The sequence below is a fragment of the Tenrec ecaudatus genome, chromosome 5, assembly GCF_050624435.1.
Source record: "Tenrec ecaudatus isolate mTenEca1 chromosome 5, mTenEca1.hap1, whole genome shotgun sequence".
NCBI lineage: Eukaryota > Metazoa > Chordata > Mammalia > Afrosoricida > Tenrecidae > Tenrec > Tenrec ecaudatus.
In genome coordinates this window covers 149,607,265-149,621,041 of record NC_134534.1, presented here as the reverse complement: position 1 = coordinate 149,621,041, position 13,777 = coordinate 149,607,265, and the positions used below count along the sequence as shown (strand labels likewise).

At 43.0% G+C, this 13,777-nt stretch overlaps 1 protein-coding gene and 1 pseudogene across 4 annotated transcripts in view; both read left to right on the top strand.

The window, feature by feature from the left end:
* The window catches only part of TMCC1 (transmembrane and coiled-coil domain family 1), a 181,324-nt gene that overhangs the window by 58,306 nt on the left and 109,241 nt on the right, over positions 1-13,777 (top strand). The window contains exon 1 of one of the 4 annotated variants that reach the window (XM_075550068.1): positions 3,819-4,534. The exons of the other annotated variants lie outside the window; for them this stretch is intronic. Coding sequence (XP_075406183.1) covers positions 4,496-4,534 — 39 coding nt within the window. The 5' untranslated portion in view covers positions 3,819-4,495. Of the gene's footprint in view, positions 1-3,818; positions 4,535-13,777 lie in introns of those variants that run through there. 4 annotated transcript variants of the gene reach the window in all.
* On the top strand, positions 13,247-13,379 carry LOC142448528 (thymosin beta-15A pseudogene; annotated as a pseudogene).

The window sequence follows — 13,777 nt, the reverse complement described above, 5'->3', positions numbered from 1 at the left end:
AAAGAACTGTACCAAAGAACCAGCCGTCGTCTAACCACTTCAAAAGGTAGCTTATGATTAAGCATCATTGGGGCTGAAGGAAGATATTCCAGTTGTATTGAAAGCATTAGCCAAATACAAAGCTCTAGAAATTAGTGGAACACCAAATGAAATGTTTCACCAATCAGATGAAGCACTGGAAGCACTCATCTATGCAAAGAAATTTGGAAGACAACTACTAGACTGGATGAGATTCATATTTGTAACTATTCCAAAGAAAGATGACCCAACAGAATGTGGAAATAACGAACAATATTGATGTCACATGAAAGTAAAAGTTTGCCGAAGATCCTCCAACAATGGTTGCAGCAGTACACTGACAGGGAGCTGGGGGAGGTTCGGGCTAGATTTAGAGGAGGACGTAGAACTAGGGACATTGTTGCTAACATCAGAGAGATCTTGGCTGAAAGAAGAGAATACCAGAAAGATATTCACTTATGTTTTATTGATTATGCCAAGGTGTTTGATTGTGTGAACGATACAAACTGTGGGTAGCCTTGAACAGCATGGGAATCCTAGAAACCTACGTTGTTCTCATGTGGAACCTACACATGGATCAAAAGGCACTTGTACGAACATAACAGGCATTACTACATAGTTTAAAATCAGGAAATATGTGCATCAGGGTTGCATCCTCTACCATATTTATCCAATCTGTATGCTGAGCAAATACTTAGAAGCTGGCTTTTATGAAGGAGAATGCAACTTCAGGATTGGAGGAAGGCTTATTAATAACTTCTGCTCTATGCAGATGACACAACTATGCTTGCTGAAACAGCAAAGAGGACGCTTTTTACCCCTGTAAAGAGTTACAGTCTTGGAAACTCAAAGGGCAGTTTACTCTGTCCTATGGGATTGCTATGAGTCAGTAACAACTTGATGGAAGGGGAATTATCATTGTGTTCTTTACTAAGTGCTGTACTAATTTCTTTGAATCACTCTAGAAGTCGAGTTAATCTTGCTGTGTTCATTTTATAAGCATTCAAAAAAAAGTAGCTTTTTATTTGGGGGCTTCCCTAATGTAATAAAATTGCAAATGGAAACCATAGTCTTGAGTTTATTCTTGGCCTCCTAGACCACTGAGACAGTGTTACATGTAAGTATTACTATGGCTGTAAGTCAGTAATACACTTTGAGAGCTAACCTGCTGTCAGTACAACACTCTGGTTATGTTTCCTTATGTAGCATCAGGCTAAGGGTACCAGAATGTGAAGTCTTAAAAAATCTTGTTATGGGGGGAGGAAATCTTAGGTCTTATACTTAAGTATTACTCTGAACCATTTGAGTTGCTTCTGAGCTAGATGACCGCTTGTTTACCTTCAAGTCTTTAAGACCCAAAATGCTATATCTTTTGATAGCCGGGCACTGTCAGCTTTCTTCACCACATTTGCTTATACACCTGCTTTGTCTTCAGATAAAAATATATTTTGCCATCACTTGTCAGAGTTTCCTTATTTGATTTTGTTTCCTGACATCCAATGCAAAGCTAAAGCTCCACTTATATGAAGCTTTCCACTATACATGCTCTTCTCTGAATGTAATCTAATAAGTGACCAAAACATAACTTGGAAATACATATGACATTGCCCTGCCTCACTGTTACTGTTAGTTGCCAAGGAGTTGATTCCAACTTAAGGTGTCCCCAATGTGCCTTTTAATTAAGTCCTTGTGTTGATCTGGTCTTACACTCTTTGTCAAAATGAACCTACTGTATGTGTGTAACATGTCATATCTATAATTCCACTGATTTTCCAAAACAACCGTATCCCATTTCTCAGATAAGTAAAAAAGTGTTCCTCTTCTAAAACCTCAATTTTATTAAAAGGAGACCAAATCATAATACTATTTGTTTTCTTCAGGCAAGAAGAGTGAAGAAAGAATAAACTAACTTTAAAATAAAAGACTGTGCAGTGGTTAATCTCAGATATGGGCACATCACATATCAGGGTTTCTCTCTCTCTCTCTCTCGCTCTCTCTCTCTCACAAACCGCTTCTTAGAAAAGTCGGTGATAAAACATTTTGATGACTGTCATAGAAGTCCAACGAATTTCCCTGGCATTCCATGATGCACACTTTCCCAACACGATTGCTGAAGGCAAATGTGTGCATAAGCAAAGTGGCGAAGATAGAGCATCTGGGGTCTTACAGGCTTGAAGGTAAACAATCAGCCATCTAGCTCAGAAGCAACAAAGCCCACATGGAAGAAGCACACTAGCCTGCATGACCATGAGGTGCCGAAGGGATTACTTACCAGCCATCAAAGACCAAAAAATCATATCATGTGTGCTCACCTCCACGATATAATCGCTGAAGACAAATGGGTATATAAGCAAATGTGGTGAAGAAAGTGTATGGTGAAGAAAGTTGATGGTGCTAGGCTATCAAAAGATACAGTGTCTGGGGTCTTAAAAGCTTGAAGGTAAACAGGCGCCCATCTAGCTCAGAAGCAACAAAGCCCACATGGAAGAAGCACACCAGCCTGTGAATCATGAGGTGTCGAAGGGATCAGGGATCAGGCATCATCAGAACAGAAAATTATATCATGAATGAGGGGGTGTGCGGAGTGGAGACCCAAAGCCCATTCGTAGGCAATTGGACCTCCCCTTATGGAAGGGTCTTGTGGAGGAGACAAGCCAGTCAGTGTAGCAACGATGAAACATACAACTTTACTGTAGTTCCTGAATGCTTCCTCCCCTCCCCCACTATCATGATCCCAATTCTACCTTACAAATTTGGCTAGACCAGGGGATGCACATTGGTACAGATAGGAACTGGAAACACAGGGAATCCAGGATGGATGATCCCTTCAGGACCAGTGGTAAGGGTGGCGATGCCGGGAAGGTAGAGTGAGGGTGGGGTTGAGAGGGGGAACTGATTACAAGGATCTACATATAACCTCCTTCCTGGGGATGGATAACAGAAAAGTGGGTGAAGGGAGACGTTGGACAGTGTAAGATAAGACAAAATAATTTATAAATTATCAAGGGTTCATGAAGGAGGGGGAAGCGGGAAGGGAGGGAGAAAATGAGGAGCTGATGCCAGGGGCTCAAGTAGAAAGCAAATGTTTTGAGAATGATGAGGGCAATGAGTGTACAATGTGCTTCACATAATTGATGTATGTATGGATTGTGATAAGAGTTGTACGTGCCCCTAATAAAATGTTATATATATATATAATCTTTGGAACTGACCTCTTTTCATACCTCTTTACTGGCATTGAGAAGCCCTGGTGATACTATGAGTTAGGCATTAGGCTACTAACCACAAGGTTGGTAGTTCAAAACCAGTAGCTGCTCTCTGGGAGAAAGACGAGACTGTCTTTTCTTTTGAGTGACACAGTGGTTAAAGTGATCAGTTAGGATTTGAAAGATTGGTAATTCAAACCTCCCAGCCCATTCAAACTCTCAGGTCGCTCAGTGAAAGAAAGATGTGGCAATCAGTTTTCATAAGTAAATATTTACTGCGTGGAAACTCCAGGGGCAGTTCCACTCTTTGCCTTATAGGATAGAGTCCATGGCAGCATTGTTGTTTTTTCAGTGATGCACGCTAGGGGGTGACGAGTGAGGTTAAGAAATTTACAGTGTTCCACTGAGAGAGGGCAGTACTCTCAGCGCTAATTGAACTTGGTAAGAAGTTGAAGTCACAGTCTAAGTATGCCTCTCTGAACCTGACACTCATTCCTGAGGCGGGACCCCTCCCTGTGAATAAGAGGAAAAGCTCGGCCGGTTCTATTAGACCGAGTTTTAGAGCTGCTGAGCCCAGCTGGTGGGAGTTTTCTTCTCGGAGCTGGGAAGCCCAGAGCTCCTGCAGTCCGGGGCTGTCCTTTGCCACCTTCTTTGCTTCACATCATTTTGGCCGGCGGCGAGGGCAGTGTTGTGGTTGGCGTGAACACCTGCCCTGGGAGGAGCAGGCGCCGGTGCCAGCGATCTACTCGAGGCAGATGTGCACTCACCCGGTGAGCCACTCCTCCCACGCTGACCCGGGCGGCTGGGCCGCCCCGTCGCAGTCTCAGGTGGCACCACAGTGGCTACTCCTACCTGCAGCGACTTGCGACTTGGTGGAACAAGAAGGCTGGCCCTCCAGTTTGGACCCCTCACAGCTGACTCACGGGAAGCGCTAGGAGAGCTTGGCACGGGCGAAGCTGCCCCAGGATTCTGCCCCTCCCTTCCTCCTCCTCCTCCTCCTCCTGCTCCTCCTGATACCCCGCCCCCCACCCGCCGCCGCGCCGCCAGACGGGGCTTTGCAGTATCTCCATAGAACAATGAAGTGGCTCCAAGTTTGCTGTGGCGACTCCCAGGGAAATTCGTTGGACTTCTATGACAGGCATCAAAATGTTTTATTATCACCGACTTTTCTAAGAAGCTTTTTGTGAGTGAGTGAGAGAGAGCGAGAGAGCCAAACCAACCCACCACCGCGGTGCGCTGAGGATTGCTTTGTCTGAAGATACTGGGGGACAATGGTTCAGCGCTTCAGCCTGAGGAGGCAGCTCTCCAAGGTGGGTCGCTCTGCCTGTGGCCTGGGCCCCGCTCCTGGCTTTGGCCGGCCTGCCGTTTGCCCCTCCGCGGTCTGTCAGGCTGTCTTTTTCGGGGCGAGGAGTGGGGAGGGGGCGCGCCGCCTTTTGTTCTGTCAGCCGACACAGGCACAAAGGTTTCAGGCTGACTGCACCGGCAGTCCGGATTCTGTTCTCGAGGAATGGGAGAACTGGAGGGAAGTTGTTGTTACCTCCTCGAGTACCATTTCCTTGCATGAAAGAGGAATAATGGGTAGAAAGTGGACATTAAATTAGCAGTTGTTTTAGCAGCTTGTAGCCCACGACGAGAAGCCGCGCTGCTCTGCGGAATGCCCGCTTCGACATGCATGTGAGCATGGAACTGTGGAAAGACCCACAGAGAGCGCTTAGTCGCCCTCCGCGGACGGCCAGCTAGCGTCTTTGATGAAATGTGTGCAAGTGGCGTTTTCAGTGAAGTGTCAGGGTTGTCCGGAGTCCTGATCGAAAAGCAGGTTTCACGTGCACAGTTTTGCGAAGAAAGTTTTTAATCCGAGAAAAGCAAACTTTACATTTAAAAAGCGTGCCCTTTTCCGAGGGGATCCTGCTGGTTGTAGGAAGGTGTGCTGGCCGTTGCAGCCCCTTGTCGCAGTCACTGAGGTGTTTTTTTTAGCTGGTGCAGAAAGTAGTTTGTAAAGAGGTGTGGTGGCGTTGAGGTTTATGTTTTTTTTAGAGCTCTGTTTTTAAAATGTAGCACTTAGCTAAATTGTGTCCCAGTTCATTCCTGCAGGCATTCAGTAGGCTTTGTTCACTTCCTCTGTTGTCGGTCGGGATTGTTAAATCCCAAAATGTGTCATGCCTGCAAGGGAAGCCATTGGTTCCTCCCAGGTGACCCAAGTATGGACTGCACCCGCCACCAAAAGCCAGCCTACCTCTTGCCTCCTTGTCTCATACCAGGGCTCTTCCCTGTCTGAGTCCCAGAGGGACTTTGTAGGAGTGTTGAAGTATTTCTTCCTGCTCAGTGTGTGTGGCCAGTGGGTGGATGGGTAGGAAGTCCCATAAAATGTGTAGATTCTTAGCAAGGTGACATTTCTCTCCCTCTTATTGAAAAAAATTTTTTTTTTCTTTTGAGCTTTACTTCACCCTGTGTACTCTCTATGCTCAATGTGTGGCAATCGTTTACCCAAAAATCTGCTTTGGATATATTAAGAATACCTTCTCTCTCTAGTATGAAGAAACAAAAGACACATTATGTTAAAAACACTCTTAGAGGGAAAACATCTTTTTATTTCCTTTCTCTAACACCCCCTCCAGTTTAATGTAGTTTCTGGGTCTTATAATGGAGGGGTAGGACCAAATCCAAGGATATTGATTTTCTATTGCGTCCGTGTGAATGGACTGAAAAAAAAATATTTTTAATTATTTTAGTCGGTGACACTGAAATGCAAAAGAGAAACTGAGTAGTCATGTTAATGAATTTTGTTTGTTTTTGTCACAGTGAGTACAGTTGTGCATGTATTTTGTCTTTACAGCCGGGTCCATATGTTACCTGAGCCCAGTAGTACCCCCAGTGTATGGTATTTCTGGCACACATTGAATGTTTAAAGTGAATTTGTTTTATTTTTAAATCCAATTGGGGGCAATTTTATACAGGTCCAACTATGGTAAGCTGTATCTTTGCTAATCTTCTGTGAACATAAAGTCATTGTAAGATGAAAACATTTGAACAGGTTTATAAGTTTTTGGAAAAAATATTTGTAAATGTTATCAATGATTTTAAACCTATCATCCCCTTTCTAAAAATCTTACTGTCATTGAGTTGATACCGCTTTTTATCTTAAATTTGATTGTCTTGTTTACTTATACTGGACATTTTCACTGGAATATTTAAATAATTACTCTAGGCTAATAAATGTTCACCTCCTAAGAAAAAAATGAAACTCAAGCCAACACTTTGCCAGCAGGTTGCTTCTGACTTCGGGTGGCCCTGTAGAACAGAACCGAATATGTTCTCTAGGACTTCGAGGCTGTAACTCTTTTAGGCAGCAGACTGTGCCACATTTTTCTTCAAAGAACTGCTGGTGGGTTTGAACTGACCTACCTTTCGGAGAGCAGTCCAGTGCTTAATCCATTGTGCTGCCAGGGCACCTTGAACTACGAATAAAAGAATAAGTAAATTTAGAAAAAGGTGAAACAAAAATCTTCAGTTTGACTAGACCTTAGTTACCAGATTTCTAGAAAAGCTCTTGCTTTATCTTACCTCACTTTTTCTTATTCTTTTACATGATTTCTTTACGTGTGATTTCAAAATTATTCAATAAGAAGCTTTCCTTTCCCACCCTATCCCCACAGCAAGGGTTAACCTTTAAATAGAGAATTTTGTAAGAGGGAAAAGTCTTTTTCTTTCTTTCTTGTATTAACCTCCTCACTAGTTTCTTAGCATATCTTGTCCCAGTAGAGTTTATCCTTAATATAGGAGCCAGCAAAACTGAAATTATATAATGTCATTCTATGATCTAGACCCTTAGGTCTTCCTTTTTCATTTCCACTTACACAACCTTCAGTGTTCTACACAGTCTATCTGCCCATTCACTTCGCCCTCTGTTTGCCCTTGCCCTGCTCATTTCACCCTAGTCATACTGGTTGCCTTACTATTCTTGGAACGTGTTACATACACTCATTCCCCAGACCTTTGCTTTCACTTTGCCCTCTGGCTGGCAAGTCACTTTTCAGATCTTCACAGAAAAAGTTTCCTTGAATATTAAAATGAAACATTATAAGCTTCTTTATTTTTAATCTCCAGCACTTTCAAACATACTATATAACTTTTTTTCTCCCTCTTCTCTCCATCTAACCCCCTTTGCTAGGAATGTAAACTCCTAGGAGAATAATGTATCTCTATTAATATTTGCTCAGTTTCTATTTATTAAATACATAGATGAGCTATTATTTGAAAACATCAAAGGAGTCATCCTGAACCAATACATGGAAGATTGTATATATTTTCAACATTTTATTAGAGGCTCATACAACTCTTATCACAATCCATACATATACATACATCAATTGTATAAAGCACATCCGTACATTCTTTGCCCTAATCTTTTTCAAAGCATTTGCTCTCCACTTAAGCCCTTTGCATCAGGTCCTCTTTTTTTCCCTCTCCCTCCCCGCTCCCCCTCCCTCATGAGCCCTTGATAATTTCTAGATTGTTATTTTGTCATATCTTGCCCTATCCGGAGTCTCCCTTCCCCCACTTCTCTGCCATCCATCTCCCTGGGAGGAGGTCACATGTGGATCCTTGTAATTGGTTCCCCCTTTCCAACCCACTCATCCTCTACTCTCCCAGCCTCACCCCTCACACCCCTGGTCCTGAAGGTATCATCCACCCTGGATTCCCTGTGCCTCCAGCTCCCATATGCACCAGTGTACAACCTCTGCCCTATCCAGTCCTGCAAGTTAGAATTTGGATCATGGTAGTTGGCAGGAGGAAGCATCTAGGATCTTGGGGAAAGCTGTGTTCTTCATCGGTACTACATCGCACCCTGACTGACCCATCTCCTCTCATAAACCTATCTGTGAGGGGCTCTCCAGTGGCCAACAAATGGGCTTTGGGTCTCCACTCTGCATTTCCCCCTTCATTCACTATGGTATATATATACATATATATATATATATATATATATTTTTTTTTTTTTGCATGATGCCTTATACCTGGTCCCTTTGGCACCTCGTGATCGCACAGGCTGGTGTGCTTCTTCCATGTGGGCTTTGTTGCTTCTGAGCTAGATGGCCGCTTGTTCAACTTCAAGCCTTTAAGACCCCAGACACTATCTCTTTTGATAGCCGGGCACCATCAGCTTTCTTTGCCACATTTGCTTATGCACCCGTTTGTCTTCGGCGATCGTATCATGGAGGTGTGTAGCCAATGATATGATTTTTTGTTCTTTGATGCCTGATAACTGATCCCTTCGGAACCACGTGATCACACAGGCTGGTGTGTTCTTCCATGTGGGCTTTGTTGCTTCTGAGCTAGATGGCCGCTTGTTTATCTTCAAGCCTTTAAGACCCCAGTCACTATCTCTTTTGATAGCAGGGCACCATCAGCTTTCTTCACCACATTTACTTGTTCACCCGCTTTGGCCTCAGCAGTTGTGTCGGGAGGGTGAGCATCGTAGAGTGCCAATTTAATAAAAGAAAGTATTCATGCATTGAGGGAGTGCTTGAGTAGAGGCCCAAGGTCCTTCCGCCACCTTAATACTAAACCTGTAAATATAGATACATGTCTGTTTCCCTATCCTCATATATATATATTTGCATGTACATGTCTTTGTCTAGACATCTATAAAGGCCCTTTGCCTCCTAGCTCTTTCCTCCATCTCCCTTGACTTTCCTCCTGCCCTACTACCATGCTCCATCCTCACCTGGGTTACAGCTATACCTCTTCTTTACGTAATCTTACCCTTGATCATTCCCTACTAGGCCTGCCACTCCCTCCTCACTACCATTTTGGGTCCCATGTTGTTCCCTTGTCCCTTGTTTGTTAACACCACTTCCTTATCGCCCCCACCTTCCCCTATCCCAAGTCCCCCGGAACTGTCGGTCCCGTTGTTTTTCCTCCAGGTAGTTCATCCAGCCTGTCTGATTTAGACAGACCTGTGGAGACAATAACATGCACGAAAACAAGACAGAGGAAAACAAAGCAACAGTATACAACCAGACAACAAAACAACAACAAACCACTGACAAAGAACAAAACAAAACACATCAAGAAAGAAAAGCTTGTAGTTAGTTCAAGTATCGTTTGTTGGCCCTTAGGAGTGTTTTCCAGTCCAGTCTGTTGGGGTACCACGCCCTGGCCCCAAAATCCACTTTCAGCATTCCCTGGGGACCTTGCCACTCCATTCCCTTGCTGTTCCGCTGCACTCTCCCAGTGTTTTGCCTCGGTGTGGTGGGATCAGGTCAGGTGCAGTTCCCACACTGTGTCTCAGGTGCTGTCCCCTGTATCGCCCTTGGTCACTGAGGGGCATCATGTCTCATAGTGGGGCCAGCCATGTTGTTCTCTCTGTGGACTGGCTGGCTGCTCTACTCAGGAACATCATCCTCACGGCCTGGTGGGCCAGGCTGTGCTCCACTCTTTCCTCCTCCCCCTTCATCTGCTCCCTTGTGCTCTGATCAGATATGTCCATCTCCCGGAGCTGCAGAATCAATGTTGTCCTTTGAAACAAATTATTCTCAGGGGAGGGGCAGGAATCCACTTAATTTTTGGTGCTGGGGCCAGCCTCCCAGACCTCTCCCCTGGTTCCCTACTCCACGCCGGATGTTGCATTCACACCTTGCGGCACTGGGTTGAAGTCTGATCCCACGTTCCCTGTGGAAATATAAACAATACCCTCCCCTGGAACATTGTATTGAACAGTAATATTATTTCCATGCTTAACTTCTTTTAAGTAATTTAATCATTTCCCATATATGCATAAAAACGTAAACTTTTGCCTAGTCTTTATTTTTAGCTATTTAACAATTTTTAAAACCCTGGGGATTCTGCCCCCTCCAACCTCCATAAAAACTTCTCACAGCTCTTACGCAGTTTAATCCTTTGAAGTAAATAGACATATTATCATCTCATAAATATATAAAATAAGACTTAACCCCAGTGTTTCTTATAACTTTTTGATATTAAATTCAGTAGACATTAACAGAATTATCTCGTTTTGTTAGTAAATAGCAAATTCTATAAATTGCTTAAATTCTAATTAGTTAAAATGTAATCAAGCATGAATGATTAGATTAAAACAGTGAGAAAATAGCAGATATCAGTAAGAAGAAAAAAATAACAGCATTTATTGAAACGTTAGATAAAAGAAAGAGGGAAGACTCAAACTTATGTTGTAAGTCAAGACTCTGATAATGAAGGATCTTACTGTTAAGAGAAATAAGAGATTTAGGGCAAACAGAAAGGTGTTTTGGGGTTTGAGTGTTGTGTTCATGTTTGGGTATCTTATGTCTTTGGAAAGGGTAGAATAACTAAATCAAGAGATTTTCTATTTGGAAATAGAGAATTCAGGGTTAGGTAATGGTAATGATATTGCTTTAAGAGATAATAGCTGAAGTCATGAGTGGATAAGTTTTAAATAAATAATAGAAAAGTTAAGATAGTGATTAGTATCAAATGCCAAGGAGAAATTAGAGATGAAAACTCATTGAAATTTAGTCATATAAAGATAGTTTAAGTAGAGAAAGTAGTTTAGTATTCTTTGTCTAATCCATTCATTTTGCAAATAAAGTGAGACTCAGTAATACGAAATAGTATGCTAAATTGCACACTGTTTGTTGTTGGTAAGTCAATTCCAACTCATAGCAACCCTATCTACAAAAGAATGAAATACTGCCCAGTCCCACACCACTTGACAGTTGTTCTAACGTTTGGGTTCGTTGTTGTAGCCACTCTGTCGATCCATCTTGTCAGAGGGCTTCCTTTTTTTTCGTTGCCCCTGTACTTTAGCAAGCATGGTTACCTTTTCCAGGGACTGATCTCTTGACATGTCCAAAGTATTTGAGACATAGTCTCTCCATGCTTGCTTCTGAGGAACAGTCTGGCTGTACTTCTTCCAAGAAAGATTTGTGTGTTTGCTCTTTTGGTTGTCCATGGCACGTCCAATATTCTTCACCAGCACCAAAATTCAAATGCTGCGATTCTTCTTCAGTCCTCCTATTCCGTGTTCAACTTTCACATATATCTGAGGCCATAGAAAATACTATGGCTTGCGTCAGGCGCACCTTAGTTCTCAAGGTGTCATCTTTGCTTTTCAGTACTTTAAATGGGTCTTGTGCAGGAGATGTACCCAATGTAATACTTAGTTTGATCTCTTCACTGCTGCTTCCATGAGCGTTGATTGTTGATCCCAAGGAGAAGAAATTCTTGACTGAATCCTTTCTCCATTTATTATGATGTTACCTGTTGATCCAGTTGTGAGGTTGTTTGTTTTCTTTACATCGAGCTGGAATCCATGGTGAAGACTGCATTCCTTGATGATCTGCAAGTCCTCCTTACTTCCTTGATGATCTGCAAGTCCCCCTTCCTTGATGATCTGCAAGTCCCCCTTACTTCCTTGATGATCTGCAAGTCCTCCTTACTTCCTTGATGATCTGCAAGTCCTCCTTACTTCCTTGATGATCTGCAAGTCCCCCTTACTTCCTTGATGATCTGCAAGTCCCCCTTACTTCCTTGATGATCTGCAAGTCCCCCTTACTTCCTTGATGATCTGCAAGTCCCCCTTACTTCCTTGATGATCTGCAAGTCCCCCTTACTTCCTTGATGATCTGCAAGTCCCCCTTACTTCCTTGATGATCTGCAAGTCCCCCTTACTTCCTTGATGATCTACAAGTCCCCCTTACTTCCTTGATGATCTGCAAGTCCCCCTTACTTCCTTGATGATCTGCAAGTCCCCCTTACTTCCTTGATGATCTGCAAGTCCCCCTTACTTCCTTGATGATCTGCAAGTCCTCCTTACTTCCTTGATGATCTGCAAGTCCCCCTTACTTCCTTGATGATCTGCAAGTCCCCCTTACTTCCTTGATGATCTGCAAGTCCCCCTTACTTCCTTGATGATCTGCAAGTCCCCCTTACTTCCTTGATGATCTGCAAGTCCCCCTTACTTCCTTGATGATCTGCAAGTCCCCCTTACTTCCTTGATGATCTGCAAGTCCCCCTTACTTCCTTGATGATCTGCAAGTCCCCCTTACTTCCTTGATGATCTACAAGTCCCCCTTACTTCCTTGATGATCTGCAAGTCCCCCTTACTTCCTTGATGATCTGCAAGTCCCCCTTAACTTCCTTGATGATCTGCAAGTCCTCCTTACTTCCTTGATGATCTGCAAGTCCCCCTTCCTTGATGATCTGCAAGTCCTCCTTACTTCCTTGATGATCTGCAAGTCCCCCTTACTTCCTTGATGATCTGCAAGTCCTCCTTTCTTCCTTGATGATCTGCAAGTCCCCCTTACTTCCTTGATGATCTGCAAGTCCTCCTTACTTCCTTGATGATCTGCAAGTCCCCCTTACTTCCTTGATGATCTGCAAGTCCTCCTTACTTCCTTGATGATCTGCAAGTCCTCCTTACTTTCAAGCAAGCAAGATTGTGTTGTCTGCATATGGGAGATACTGTTAATAAACCTTCCTTCAGTTCTAATGCTGCATTCTTCTTCACATAATCCAGCTTCTCTGATTATTTGCTAGGCATCCAGATTGAATAAGTATGCTGAGAGGCTGATATACATCTGTCTTTATTTCAAACTCTGCAGTATGGGCTGCTAACCACACGATCAGCATTTGGAAACCGCCAGCCAGTCCATGGGAGAAAGAAGAGGCTTTCTACTTTGGTAAAGAATTACAGTCTTGGAAAGCCACTGGGGCAGTTCCACCCTGTCCCATAGGCTCACTGTAAGTCAGAATTGACTAGATGGTGGTGATTTTGAACTTTGGAGTATTCCCTTGTACTGTTCTTATAACTACCTCATGATCCATATACGGGATCTGTATAAGGACAATTAAGTATTCTGGAAGTCCCATTCTTCCCAGGGCTGTCCATAGTTGGTTATGATCCACAGAGTTGATTTCATTAGCATAGTCATGTAAACACAAGCAAACAAATCTCATCCTGAGTGAGAGCATGTGTCAACCCAGAGGTTATCCTCTAGCGGATCTTCAAACCTTCAGGCAAGATGTGTGATAAACCAGATTTGTCTGACGTGGAGAAGTTTGACAAGTCAAAACTGAAGAAAACGAATACTGAAGAAAAACTACTCTCCCCTTGAAACTATCCAACAGGAAAAAGAATGTGTGCAAACATTATAAAATGGGGATGTTCTCCCAGGAGCAAATTGGAACATTGCTTCAGTGTTGCCTTAGGTTGACAGACTTCATTTTGTAAACCTACTTAGGAATTTTCTGATGTCTTTTTCATATTCTCTGGCTAAGGACAAAGGTAGCCAATGGTCCATCATCTTTGTTTGAAAACTTCCCATTATTGTGTAACTGTCACGTGGTCCATGCTATCAATGATCCAGCATGTAAGATCTTTGTGTGTATGGTTCTTGCCTTCCCTACAGGATATGCCATTTTCAACCTCCAATGGATAATTCCATCACTCAAAACTTTCTATGACTGCGTACTTTTCCTGCTTCTCATAGTTTATTTTCATTGTAATGTTAAATATTAAATAACAATATTCATTAAAAATATAATCATTTAAA